Genomic DNA, 14,060 nt, shown 5'->3' with positions numbered 1-14,060 from the left:
AATACCTATGTGTTCGTGCTTTAACGTAACAATAATGTGTTAGTCAATTTAATTTAAAATTGCGACTTATTTTTAGGTTTTGTACATAATAGCATTAGTTAACTTACATATGCAGTATGTAAATATATAATGCTCAATTTGTGGTAAAAGTTTGAATCAAAGGTATGTAATTATTTGCAATAAGCTCTGGCGTCTCGGTTAATTTACGTGCAAAACACATGTAGAATTGTTTTGAAAAAGTAAATGTGTCGAATGGTGAAAAAAAACTAAACAAATGTACAACTAACAGCTACAGGACATAAAACGACCGAGAAAAAAACTGATGGACAATTTAAAGAATACTGAAAAGAACGATTTTCCAGTAGCTGATTCGAAGTCATCAACAAGTGTAAGTTTTAAAGTTTATGCATTTGCGATAAGCCTCAAAAATATAAAGTAAAACGAAATTACTAGCTTTTATTCTTATTTCTTAGTTGAAAGGGACGACACAGGCAACAGATGCTTCTGACAAGCTACCAGAAAGCAATGTGAAATCCGAAAGTAAAAGTTTTAGTTTATAACTTGCACGAATTTTCCTGTTAACTCAATATTTGTGATGCAGTAAAATCCGCTGATGAGAAAAAAGAATCTTCCCGTTTAAAGAAATGGAAGAAACGAATGCGGTTTCAACCAAAAAATGTTACATTAGATCCAGGTAAAAGAATAAACAATTTAAACAATTATATATGTGATTATTTTATTGCGCAGTTATTTGGGGCTTGTCCAAATTTTTAGCTCAATTGCCATTATTTGTCTGTTAGATGAAACAAAAGGCGATTTGCATGATTTTTTTTGTTTGTTCCTATAAATTATTTTTTGTTTAACATTTAAAAAAAGTATAAAAAAATAGAAAAAAAACAGGTAGAATTTTCACTAGGTTTGGTTTATGAAACAAAAATTAAGAAAATATTGATTGTGAAATATTGTTTGTTGATCACACTGAACTTGTTTTGTTTCACAAGAGAAACATGAATACTACAAAGATTTGCTGCCAGATCCTAAAGATGACACTTTTGAATTACCAAGAGGTATATATTTGTGACCACACAATGCCCATTGTGGTGCTGCTTTTCAAAGCATTTTATTTGTGTTCAGCTGTTCCAGTTGCAGAATATGTGGAAGAAGCCAAAAAAGAAGTCAAGGCAATGTTGGCAGCTGTAAAACAACATTCTGGAAGCAAAACTGCTCTTCAGGTATTAAATTGCTGAACTTAAATGTTTGTGTAAACCACCAAAAGATTTTGTTAAGTTTTACATGTGCCTTATGGTAAATTTCAGTGATGTAAAAATAGGTTATTTTATGAATTGCTGGATACATTATTTTGCATTAGGTTTTTACCAAAAATGATTATAACAAACCTTAATTTTAACTTTTTTCTGATGTTAAAAGACATTTTGTTAGTTAAATTATGTGCCTTAAATTAAGTTTTGCCAGGTAATAATTTATTTTTGTTGCCAAATATTTTCAGACACTGCCAAAGCACATGAGAAGGCGAGCAGCGTCACATAATGTCAAACGACTTCCAATAAGATTACGAGAACTTGCAAGCCAACAAATGATTCCACCCAGTGAGGTACAAACATACCTGACTTGCAAGCTGATGATTTTATTAGTTGATAATCTATTTGCTTTTTTAAGTCTTCAAAAACTGGAGAAAAGGTTTGTCGCCGAAAAAGAAGAAAGAAACTTGCCTTGCAGAATGAATATGCCAAAAGAGCAGGTAAAGTTTTGCATCTATGATAGCATAAACTATTTGAAAACAAACAAACTATTGTTTTGCATTATTGTTTTTTCTGCAAGTATTTTCCTTTTACAAAATCTTTATTTATCTTTGGCATATTTTCGGCATAGTCAGGTTTGGTCAGTCTTACTCAGTCAGTACACCTTTTTACTTTTTACCCTTTGACAGTAAGTTCGTGTTAAATTGTGATTTAAATCTACAGGCAATCAAGGCTGGTTAGAGACACATCTTTGGCATTCCAAGCGATTTCATATGACCGAGAATTCTGATAAACATTATCAGCATTGGAGCCATCGTGTGTCCATTTATCCCAATGATAAAAGTTTCCGAGCTTGCTATCGGGCTGTTGCCAAACATTGTCTCATACAAGTAAGTAAAACACAGCAACCGAGCTTGAAGTCCAGTAATTGTTTTATTTCATTGCATAGGGCAGTGGTTCCCAAACTATGCACCGAGATGTCATTAGGTGTGCCGCAAAAAATATTGAAATTAAAATCAATCAAGTAGAGTAGTAGTACCAGGTGCTTAGACCACTAGGCCAACATGCTCCACGTCTCTGAGATGTTCAACTAGGCTATTTAACTATGAGAGTAACTTGTAAAGCGGCTTTATGACCTCATAGTTAGTGCCTTTGTCAACTAATTTGCTGTGCCATTTTAAACTGAAATAAAAAAATTCAAATATATATTTTTTTCAAATGTTCGAAGTGCGCCAAATAATTTTTGTTTTTTCTAAAATGCGCCTTAAAAGAAAAAAGTTTGGGAACCACTGACATAGGGAATTCTGAACTTTATCCTGTAGTTTGTTAAGAAAATGTCCAGCCTAAATGTATATTGCAAGAAACATTTTTGGTTGACCGTTTAGTTAACTTTTAGGGCAGATTATACTTCGTAACTTTAATCATCAATAGAAAGGAAAAAAATGAAATAAAACTTTTTATTTTCCAGGACATATCTTATTTTCACTGTGTGGAACTTACTGGTTCTCAAATCAATGTGAAAAACATGTTTAAAAATATGATTCAACAACATGAACATTCATCTGTGTTTGATGATGGGGTACTCAGTGGAAAAATTGAGGCAGAAGTGATGATGTGTGATTTGACATGCGATAAAGTGATCTGTCCTGTGAGAATTCTATGGCAACCAAAATTAGAGGACAACCAAGGTAATAAACATTGGTTTAAATTCAAAGTAAGTACCATATCAGTTAGTTGGGGTAAAAACAAACCAGTACATAATGCAAAAATAAACACAATTAAGATCTCATTTAAATATTCACACAACTATGATGGTTTATGTTCTACAAAACTTTGTGAAACTGCAACTGTTTGAGTATTGTTATTGTACTAGAAAGTTTGTCCACCGTTGGTTTAATACATATTGATAAAAAAGTACTTTTTCACTGGTACTATATAGATACTATATCAAAGCATGTTGTATGGTGTTGGATTCACCCTGCACCATATAAGGAAGCAACGAAAGTGTTAGAACAACTATCAACTACACATGGTGTGTCCACCAGGTACGCTTACTATATTGGTTATAAATGTGAATAAACCACCCATGGTCCTGGTAGCTCAACTGGCAGAGCATCGGTGCCACAATCACCGAGGTTGTGAGTTCAAGTCTCACCCAGGTCAATAATAAAACATATGTATGCTATTGATGCAACCATGTTTTTTGCAACTGCACAGTGTGTTTGGGTTTTTCAGTGATCGAACTGGTGATTTCAATCGTTTCCGCTTTACTGGCCCCAAATCCAGTGTCACATTGATGTCTACTTTACAACTAATCAAAGTTGGTGAGGATTTGACATCTCAAAATTCTGCCGGTAATAGTTTTACTGTTTGACTTTGAAAGAGTAAAACTATGGGTACTTATGGCTGTGTTTGTGGTTCTAGAACACTTGAGTGCTAAATTGTCATCTTGGATTAATGAAAACAAGGATGAGGTCAAGAAGCAACAACAAAACTTCAGCCACACTCTTCTGGGTCAGTTTAAAGATTCAAAATTTTTGCTCCAATGTTGCAGCCTTTCATAATCACAACTTAGAAGATTTTTGTATTTGGTAATAGGGATGGTTCTGGGTTGCATAATATACTGTGAAAAATTTTGGGCAATTTTAGGCCTTATTGTTTTGTTGTCAAATTTAGAATGTCATCGTTGCAACTTCCACAAAACCCACAAACAACTCACCACCAGAGTGTGCCATGGAGCTGTCATGTCGGTTTTAGTGAACGATCCTCGGCTCACACTTCCACTACAGAAAACAAAACCTACTCTAAAGTCAACATTATCCCAAGGTAGAATAAATGATATAATATGTTGTAAAGTTCTTTAATCCATAGAAAATTTGAATGTTTTGTAAAAAAACACTTTTACCAGGTTTGGTAACTAACATAGTGTAGTCAATTTTGACAAATTGTGAAATATATTTAAAAATAGCTGAAAACCACATGTTTCTAATTTGGTTCGTGCTGGTTTGTAATGAGTTGATTTTTAATTATCTGCGCATTGCAAACTTAAAGTTGACTTCACTAACAAGATCCTCTCAGTCTAAGATAAATGCTGGAATGCCAATTAGCCTTTGTATGCATGATAATATGTTTAAATTCCTGTTCGTGATTAGGCAAGCTTAGGTATTGCATTAATTATGAACGAAGAAAATTCGGTAGTAGTGTATTGTCATTCACTATTTGATGTTATACACATGAGAAGCTAAAGACATATGCGCTAATAAGCCAAAAAAATTTGCCAATACTTTGCTGGAATGTCAACTTTTTATGTATGTGACATAAAATATGTAAGTGCCTATTCCTTACATACAATTTAAATACACTTATTGACTTGTGCCATCGTTAATATGCTCAAGATTTTTTAGAGCCTTCATTGCTGGATGCTTCTGAAGTTGACGACCATGAAAAGTCCCTGGAGGAGCTTCCCCTTTCTCCGAAATGGAAAAGTGAAATATTGGAAGAGGTGAAATTTGCTATTTTAAAACTAACACAAAAACGTCAGTCCAGAAACGAAAGTAAGACCTGCCAACACATATAGTAATTAAACTAAATAAATAATAAAAAAAATTTAATGTGAGTCCCTGCCAAATTTTATTAACGATGTAAGTGCAACGCGTTTACCATATTTCCACCAATTGTGCCCTCAACTTTGTCGCGCTTTATAAAGTCGCGACGTTGCGCAGCTATTGCTGGCGTGGTGAATATTCTTACGCAATGATGCTGCTATGTCTTGTTTTACCCTGCGAAACAAACTTCAATACCAAATACATATGCGTTGTAATACAGAAAATAAGGTAAATCCAGTTGTGGGATTCATTTTTTTTGTCAGCCCATTCTATCACAAAAGTCATAGTTTTTAACCGGTTCTGTTACAAAAAGTCCATTGACAGTAACCAGTAATGCTAACCGGTTCGCTGATCTCATAAAATTTCGTAAGACGGTTCTACAGCACCGGTCGGAACCGGCTGAATCCCACCACTGGGTAAATCACCAATTTATGCGATAAGCAGTATACAACAACAAAAGCTACCTGTTTAGTTTCTCTTTCATTTTTTCAGGTCGCTTTGAGTCGGTTGCCAGATCACGTGACCAGCACGCGCAAGAACGAAGCCAAGTTCACATTGGGCGAAGAGAAAACGAAGAAGCTTGACTCTCTGGCGACACCTGTGCCTGTTCTGCTGATAAGAAGAAGCGGAATTGCGTCACACTTGAAAAAGCCAGGTTTAGACCTTCTGGTGGTTACGTTTAAGCGTGACGTCATTTTTCTGTGATGTCATAGTTGGTATTTTTCAGTTTTTTAATGGGTAGATGAAATTCATCTTGTTGATTTTTTTTGTGTAATTCTATTTTTTTTTAATATCGCGCTGTTTAGGTTTTGAAGGAGTCGCTGGAGGTACAGAGGTCACTGAAGGTCGATCGGTTCACGCTGGTCCACCTGAAGACTTCGGGTCAGGTTGGGATCTTATTCTGCCCAAAAAATGGGGAACCGCGTTCTGGATTCCATTCGTTTATCACAGAGCGCGAGCGGGTGGAATAAGAGAAAGTGAACATTCACATCTGGTGAGTCGGTTCAAAATTTGTATCGCGCCTCATAACTTTAACCAATCGAGTCGTTTTTGATGATTAACTGGAATTTTTATCTTTTTCACTTTGTTTGTGGCGTTTCCAAAAAATGTGTTTGTTTTGCTGTTTTTTATTCTAAGAAGTACTTTTTTGTTAATTTATTATTTTTGCAGGAATGCAAAACTCCCTTCTTCCCACGGGACTTCCCCGACACCGGTGCCGGTCGAAAATGGTGGGAAGCTGAAATGGAAACGAATTTAAAACGACATTACAGGTAACATGTTCTTTAAACACGTAAAAGCAAAAATTATATATATATGAAAGAAATATTATTTATTTTGTTTTAGCAAACCTCCAGCAAAACGCGTCAACTTCAGTGTCATGGCAACGCCGTTTCCCTTCTCGCCCGACTGGGATCACATATTCCTACCGCTAGATGGCGAGAGAGAGTCAAGTTTAAACGTTGGTTTTTCCCCTCCACTGAAACAACCAGTTGAGTCAAAAAGTGAATTGGTTTTGACCGAAAATCAAAACTTCGCTACGTCATTCAGCACAGTGACGCGAAAAAGAAGTGCGACATCCAGTGACCATGACGTCATCCCGTCTAAGAAATCTAAAGATAGCGACATCACAGCGATGGCAGTGTTACGTAACAAAGAAAAAGTGGCAACATTGAGAAGATTGTTGTCTGCTGGAGATTTCGGTGAGTGTTTCTCGACCTGGTGGTCACCGAACATTTTTGAAGGGGTGGCGAAGGCGCAACCCTATTTTATCACAACAACTTCGCCTGTTTAGCGTGCTTATTCACACATGAAAGTTTAATTTTCAGTCAGGATTAGCGCAACAGCATATGCAATATTATGCTTCTATTTGTTAAGATAAAAAGCACGAAATATAGAAAAGTTTTATAATGATAACCACAATTTTAAGGGTTTTCTGTGCAGCAAAATACCAAACTGTTACAGTGATGTTTGACAATAAATGTGCGATGATGACATAATGGTATTAAATTTTCATATATGTGTTTGTAAAGGGGTTGCATTTTGTCAGAAAACCTCTCAAGGGGGTCGCAGAGTGAAAATGGTTGAGAACCACTGTTGTAGATGAATCGTCTGATTTAAATATTTGTTTTTGTAGCCAGCGCTATAAGCCTTTTGGAATCGTTGACCCCACCTACCCTGGTGTGTGTACAAATCTCCCCCATAAACAGGGGAACTCCCTCAGCCCGGGCTATGCTGTGTGCGCCATCTAGCGACGATTTTGTTGAGCTTCGACGTGAGTTCGAGGATTTAAACGGAGAAGGTTTGAAAAGTTGCACTGGACCTGTTGAACCGAAACACTGGGATCCTTATAGAAAAGAAAGGTGAGTTTATTGAGGAATTGAATTAAGAAATGAAAGAAGTGCTCTGTCGTGATAATTGGGCACTTAAAGTAAATGTTTTGAATACCTTTTTTAATGCGGTATTACTATGCATTTTTTCGTGTACATGATTGTTGTGAGCTTAACGATTCGCATTTCACGTGTTATCTTTGGAACATTACATACGGATCTGTTCATAAGTTTAATGGTGAAAATAACGGCCCAAATAGACGTAAAAAGCGACATGCTTTATTGTTCAAACGTTTCGGCAAATGCTTATGATATCACTGATGATGGCATGAGCATTTGCCGAAACGTTTGAACAATAAAGCATGTCGCTTTTTACGTCTATTTGGGCCGTTATTTTCACCATTAAACGTGTTATCTTATATCTCACTTTTCTTGTTTTGTCGTAATTCGCGTCAAAAACTAATTAAGGAAGCATTATTATGGCTATGGCTACATGAGGTCGTTCGCTAATCTTTCGTCACGCGCTGCACTGATTACACCTTTTAAGTCGAAACAATGTGCACTGACTATAGCTTATCATTTATTGACTTAAACCATAATAAATTAAATACTAATTAGCTGTCAAATTCAGCGCACTCAAATCAGTTGTCAGCTAAGTAATGTCAATATATGTGACTGGAATCATCTGTTGGACATCCGTGGATCAGGACGATTTCCGTATTAGTACATCGTTACAATAATTTAAAGACAAAAAACGTTTTTGACGTGCAAACAATTACTTGCTTCAGAAAACTTGCAACTGAACAAGCGAAAAAACGTCGAAAGCAGAAGAAAAAAGATGAACACGCCCCTTTACAATCAACCAATCAGAAGCCACACAAGTTTAATGTTTTGCCGACACGCCCCATAATCGGATTCGTGACCTCCGGCGATTTTCTGTTCTCTTACGCCTCCGGTGGCGGTGTAGGTTTTATTGCAGTTGATCACTTGGTGTCGCTGTTGAGGGAGCAGGTGACAAACAATTGGTTGATGCAGGAGTTTGCAAAAAGCGCAAAGCCCCCTATCGCCCTTATGCGGCTGATCGATAGCACTCAATATAGATTTGTAAGTTTACACCCAACATCGTAAGTCGGTAAAACGTCCAAATATAGTTTACAGCAAAAATTGTCTCTTCAATTATGGCTTGCTGGTTTGTTTGCAAGTTGGATTAGATCAGGTAAAAACTATTGAGGGAAAGTTCCCAGTTTCGATCTTTGCGACGTCGAACTGTTGTATAAGCATTTTGTAATTGAAAAGCATTTGTAAGGTAGTCTCTATGTTTACCAAGATTTATTACATAAACTATTGCTGCCAGGCATAGTATCAAGTTTAAAGAGCTCTTCTGGCAAGTGTAATTTTATTCCTACGTTTCGACGACCTATACAGGAAAACCTTTTTTTCCTTTGTTTATCGTGCACTGTACTTCGCGCATTCAGTGTTATTTAACCTGATGAAAGCGACCTGTATAGGACGTCGAAACGTCGGAATAAAAATACATTTGCCAGAAGAGCTCTATAAACTTGATTTATTAATTGTCAGATAATTCAAGCATGATTATCACGTACTTTTGTTTCATTTAAAAATGCAGTGGCGATTTGAGGCCTTACTCCTAGAAAAATAGCTGTTAAGATAATATAAGACGTGTTTGGTGCGCAACAAAGTAAAGGAAACTTGTGTATAAAACTGTACATCCTACTGTCTGATAATGTCGATTATATTTGACCCAGAAGTTATAAAGGTTACTAGTTCCTGCTGTTGTACAACGGCACGCGTCAGACATTAAACTGAATCTGTGGTCGTTCAAGTCCGGTCGTAAGAATTTGACCTGTCTCGTGTGAACAGTTTGTTGATATTTATGTCGTTAATATCTCACATGATAAAATTTCACAACTCCATCGAGTCTCTTAAAATAGCCGTCGGGCAAATTAGAAGCCATAGATTGAACTTCTATTGCTGCTCTAGCCGCGGCGCGACGGCTAAACACCGAGCCCCGAAGAGAACTGGTCGTTAGCTTTACGGCACTTAGCAATTATCCTACTTACTCGAGAATTAAAAGTTTTGTTTTCGTTCAGACCCTTTGCTTTCGGCATAGTGTGCACAGCTTGCCAAGAAAGTCAGTGTAGATAGTTTCAAGTTGATTTATCAGCTTTGTGCAGTCAACGCACTATTTTTTGCAAGAACTCTAATAAAATTGGATATTATAGTTTTAAACTATTTTAATGCTTTCAACTTTCACAAAACGAGCTACTATAATCTTTTCAGAAAGTTAACACTGAAAATACTCGGTTAATTAGATGAATTCTATGAAAAACCATTTTATTGACTGTTGCAGCTTTGGAAGTAGCGTTTGAAATATTTTTAATCCATAAACAATGGATAGTATTTTAAAACTTTTGCTGGTTACGTTATTGTTGTTTGGGCCTTGCTTCCCGCCTAGCGCAGATGCCCAGTTCAACCTGCAAAGTGGTTTGGGTGGAAATAATTTCTTGATGCAATATCTACTTTTTGATTTGTTGTTTGGAAACAATGATGATAATAACTCAGGCGGATCAGGTTTGTGCAAGTTTGTTATCTCTCCTTAAAAAATACGATTTCAGCCAACAAAATATGCTCTCCTTGCAATTGTATTGTTATAGGCCACCTAAGTTTCGACGTCCTGTACAGGTTATCTTCGACGTCGGTATAAAAACACGATTTCCAGGAGGATATTATGCCTGGCAGCGCCGGTTTCTATTACAGTGGTTCTCAAACTTTTTTAATGCTCAGGCCCAAATGGGAGTTTTTAAGTGTGTTAGGAGCCGCAAAAAAACGAGACCTCGGAAAATCACTGAAGAGAATTACATTGAAAGCTAAAATAGCAATATTTGGTGGTTTTCTGAGGTCTGGTGCGAGCCGCAAAATAAGTAGTTGGGAGCCGCATGTGGCCCTTAAGAGCCGCGGTTGAGAATCACTGCTCTATAATATGCTCTATCTGTACTTCTATTAACTACGTAGTTTTATTGAAAGATGATGATTTTTTACCTTTTGCGCCCAAATCGTACGCAAATAATACCTATGTAAACATTTCTTGGTCCTGTATATTTTCCCCTGCGCTTGTAGTCCAGACGTAAATGAGTGGTTTAATAACCTACTTCACTAAGCTCTCTTCGCAATTTTCTCGAGCACCCGATCCAGAAGGCTTTTGTTACGAACTAAAAGACAACGTAGTTATGCAGGACGAGATTTAGCTATGTTACAAACAATACTAAATGATATGATTTAGCGTTCTACCTGCACAGTAACGAGACCACGTATCAATTAAGATTGTATTTAAACTTCCAACATTATATAGGACCACAGACAACAGTTTGACGATTTTGCAATTTTATTTCATTCTACGTGTTTTATGTAGTCATAATGTAACACGTCAGAACCCATAAGTAAAAACCGCTATAATAAAATTGCAACATTTCTTTCTGAAAGATCTTTCAAACGATTTTTGTTTTTTATTTCTAAGCTCCGAGAGACAAGAACCCACAATGTCCAACAAGATGTCCAGACAACAAAGAATGCGGGCTCGCTCTTCGTTTCAGAGCTTCAAGATACGCTTGCCTGTGTAAACCTACTGCTGTTGGGTGTTCGGATTTCTACTGAAATTTTGGAAATTGCACTTTGTGTGTTTTGTGAAAATTATAGTTCGTCGTCCAAAAGATTAAAGTGGAATTTTATGTTCGAGTAAAGTGTTTGTGTTGAGTTGGGTGAGTGGATAGCCCAACCGCCTTGTAATCGCAAGGTCGCGGGTTCAAGTCTAGTGTCGACCACTTAATTGTGTTTTCCTCACAACTGAAGTGTATTGCTTTATCCACTGAGTTAAATTAGATTTCAACTATCAATTACTAAAGTCCAATAATTAAAAACAAATTGGTTTAACGGAATAAAAAAAGAAAGTTTTGACAATAAATACACAGTTTTAAATGAGTTTTAGTTTTCGTATGGTTTAGCATCTACTTCGTAGTCTGATGAGGAGACATGAAAATGTTTTGAAATGTTAGGGGTAAAGGGAAAATTTCGTCGATAAAGATTGAAAACCATGCAGTGAGTCACGTGGTGACACTATTCCGACCAAAGGAGCATTAAACATGAAACGATATCTTAAATAATAGTAAGAACCATAATATCTTGAAAGAAATTTAAAAACATTGACAAATCAAATTAACAACTCAACTCAGTAAAGATGAACATACAGATTTTAATTTTTTTGCATTTTTAAAATACGATTTCTATGACTGACCTGAGTAAACAACTTTGACGTCACTAACAGCTGATATAGCCGCGGTGAACAGACGGACGTCATGCGATGACCTCATGGATTACGCAACACTGCAACATCCTCGGATTCCTCGCGTTGCGCTTTGTCACGATCGCTCTGCCTGAAGAAGGTCACGTAGACCGGATTTATAAAGACAAACTCTCAATGAATTAAAATTTATTCGCAGCAGGTGACAGCATTTGTCAGCATAGCCTTTCAGCTAGTTGTTTGTTGGGACGCTGATTAATCTAATGGTGTCTGCAACTGTAACTTTTAAGTATAAATGAGTTTCACGATGTTACCTGCGTCAATTTGGCTTGAGAAACATGATTGTCTGTCAAGCTGGTATTTAACAAACATTAGATAGTTATGTGGTGCAAGTGCAACAAACAAGCCTTGAAGCATTATTTGATTTGTGTTTTTTGACTGGATTTGTCTTGTTTTTGACTTGTAAGTTTTGCTGTGGACTAAGACTATTTGGTTGCTATATTCTTAATTTTTATTACCTTTTTCTAGATATTGCCATAGTTTGTCTGAAATTGTCAGAATCTTATTGTTTTTTACCTTACTTTAGTATTTAACAGTTTATCACAATGGAAAAATCGCTATTCGCTCGTGCTGTGAATAATATCAAGGAGAAACCTTTATTTTATACTGGTAAAGTATTGTTGTTAAAGAGTGTATGTGTTTGCAAACTAGTATTGTACGTAGGTTTTTAGTGTTTTACAAAATGATTCCTGATAAAAATCTATGAAAATTTTGGTCAAGTGTCTTGTTAAATTATCTCATCAAATGTTTAGGATATAAAAGCACTAATTAACATGTAATCTATTTGGTAAAATAACTAGGTATATAGGTTTTAAAAAAACAAACAATATATGCTCCCCAAAAGTCATTTGTTTAGCACAATGAACCCAAATAGTTTCAATATCATGCGTTATATTCCATACAATTGTACTCATTTTTATTGATAAATTTACCCATTTTTAGGTTGTGCATCTGCCACTGGAATTGTCGGTTATGGTTTGTGGGGACTCAGAACCCGACAAACAAGAATGTCATTGTATTTAATAAACCTTCGTTTAGCTGCTCAAGGATCTTTTGTAAGTTGCTACTCTGTTTAACATATTGCGTCACAAATAATAACTGCAATTATTTTTAGAAAGATTGTTGCTTGTTTGCAAAGAAATTGTGTAACCTTGTGGTTGAATAAAATGTGTACTTTATATTGTGGCAATGCCCTTGCGGGCATCAGAAATAGTTAATAAGTAACCACAACTGGGTAAACTGAATTGTTGAACCATAAGGTGGTTTCATTCACGAATATATTGACACAAAACTCATTTTCACAGTTTGTTATTTCTTCACAGGTTGCTCTTCTCACAGGAGGTGTGGGTTACTTGTTGTTTCAACGTTATGTAATGGACAATGATAATGCATCATTGACACAGACCACAAAGAAATAGTCTTCAGCACTGTGTTATGTTGTTTAATTTTTATCCATTTTTGTGCTTTAATGTAGTTTTGGCAATGTACCATGTTGTATAGAACTGCCAATCTGTGTGACCTCTCTGACCTTGTAGCCGCTATACAAAGGAAGTTTATGTCATTTGAGTGTCATCAAGCCTTTTCAATAGTGGGTAATCCCAAGTGCTGAGTCATTGTTGACTCAAGAACTTCAACTAGTTTGAAATTTTATTATTCACCTTCAGGATTAAGGGGTGGCCTGATCAAGGTTATTTTTAAAAACTTAAAGGGGCAAATGTTTTGTTACCATATACTTTTGTAAATAATTCAATTCAATGTTTTTCTTACTGTGAGATGTGCTAAAAGAGCCAAAAATAAAATATTTTACTCTGCAAAAATCGAATTTTGCTGTAAAGTGTTAATTTTTACTAAGTTTCAAGTTCCAGGCAAACCCATTCAAAAACGAAATACTTTTTGTATTTGTATTATTCTATCGACAGCCGCTAGGTAGCGCTGATGATTTTCAGTGCAAATTCCCCTTGGCAGCGCTTTTCGAACTGGGCTTACCGGGTTCATCACAACAGACCCTGGGGAGCATGAGGGTTCACTCAGAAGTTGTATTAGTTGGAGTAACTGACAATGCGTGTCTAATAACTTACGTACAACCACTACAAAACAGTTGCGTTCTCTCCTGAAAAATATTAATTCAAGTTTCCGCTTTTGTAGCCTGGCATTTCATTTCATGTCGTTGAACATCAATCAAGGTTATATGGGTTTGCAGCATCGGTTAGAAAAGGCACATGACAGTGTAGCGACCTAGCGCTTGCTAGGTTTAATGATTAAGTGAACTCACTTAAGTTCGTAGCAAATTTGTATTAACATATGAGTTAACGCAAAGCAAAGGCAGTCGGATTTATATACACACGAGGCAAGGACACACTGTCATTAAAAATTTTGACAAATTTCGTTACGTAGGAGTTGGTAGCCTACATTTGCTAAATGTGTTGCTTGGTTCACTTGCCAGTTGCGTTTGTACCAGAGATGTACCGAATATTCGGTTTGTCGAATTTATTCG

The 14,060-nt window shown here is 36.2% G+C and overlaps 2 protein-coding genes across 3 annotated transcripts; both read left to right on the top strand.

The window, feature by feature from the left end:
- The first annotated feature begins 233 nt into the window (after positions 1–233).
- On the top strand, positions 234–12,035 carry LOC145230245 (ribonucleases P/MRP protein subunit POP1-like). 2 transcript variants are annotated; one of them, XM_080095623.1, is made up of 20 exons: positions 234–388; positions 474–540; positions 602–694; positions 1,002–1,067; positions 1,135–1,232; positions 1,508–1,612; positions 1,678–1,759; positions 1,983–2,149; positions 2,728–2,947; positions 3,199–3,304; positions 3,495–3,613; positions 3,684–3,773; positions 3,936–4,085; positions 4,664–4,761; positions 5,357–5,519; positions 5,671–5,858; positions 6,035–6,135; positions 6,209–6,564; positions 6,999–7,224; positions 7,980–8,367. In XM_080095623.1, the coding sequence occupies exons 1-20, from the start codon at positions 323–325 to the stop codon at positions 8,317–8,319; spliced, it is 2,901 nt and encodes a 966-aa protein (XP_079951749.1). In that variant the 5' UTR covers positions 234–322; the 3' UTR covers positions 8,320–8,367. The 2 variants fall into 2 exon arrangements, with proteins under 2 accessions (XP_079951749.1, XP_079951750.1); XM_080095624.1 differs by lacking the exon at positions 7,980–8,367 and adding an exon at positions 10,727–12,035 and having other exon boundaries at positions 235–388.
- Positions 12,036–13,383, top strand: LOC145230286 (HIG1 domain family member 1A, mitochondrial-like). The gene is made up of 3 exons (XM_080095680.1): positions 12,036–12,175; positions 12,509–12,621; positions 12,889–13,383. Exons 1-3 carry the CDS (start codon positions 12,112–12,114, stop codon positions 12,982–12,984), a joined length of 273 nt encoding a protein of 90 aa, XP_079951806.1. The 5' UTR covers positions 12,036–12,111; the 3' UTR covers positions 12,985–13,383.
- The last annotated feature ends 677 nt before the right edge of the window (positions 13,384–14,060 follow it).

The sequence above is a fragment of the Phallusia mammillata genome, chromosome 5, assembly GCF_965637545.1.
Source record: "Phallusia mammillata chromosome 5, kaPhaMamm4.hap1.1, whole genome shotgun sequence".
Lineage (NCBI taxonomy): Eukaryota > Metazoa > Chordata > Ascidiacea > Phlebobranchia > Ascidiidae > Phallusia > Phallusia mammillata.
Note: the sequence above shows the minus strand (reverse complement) of the source record. Positions and strands in the feature narration are given on the sequence as shown.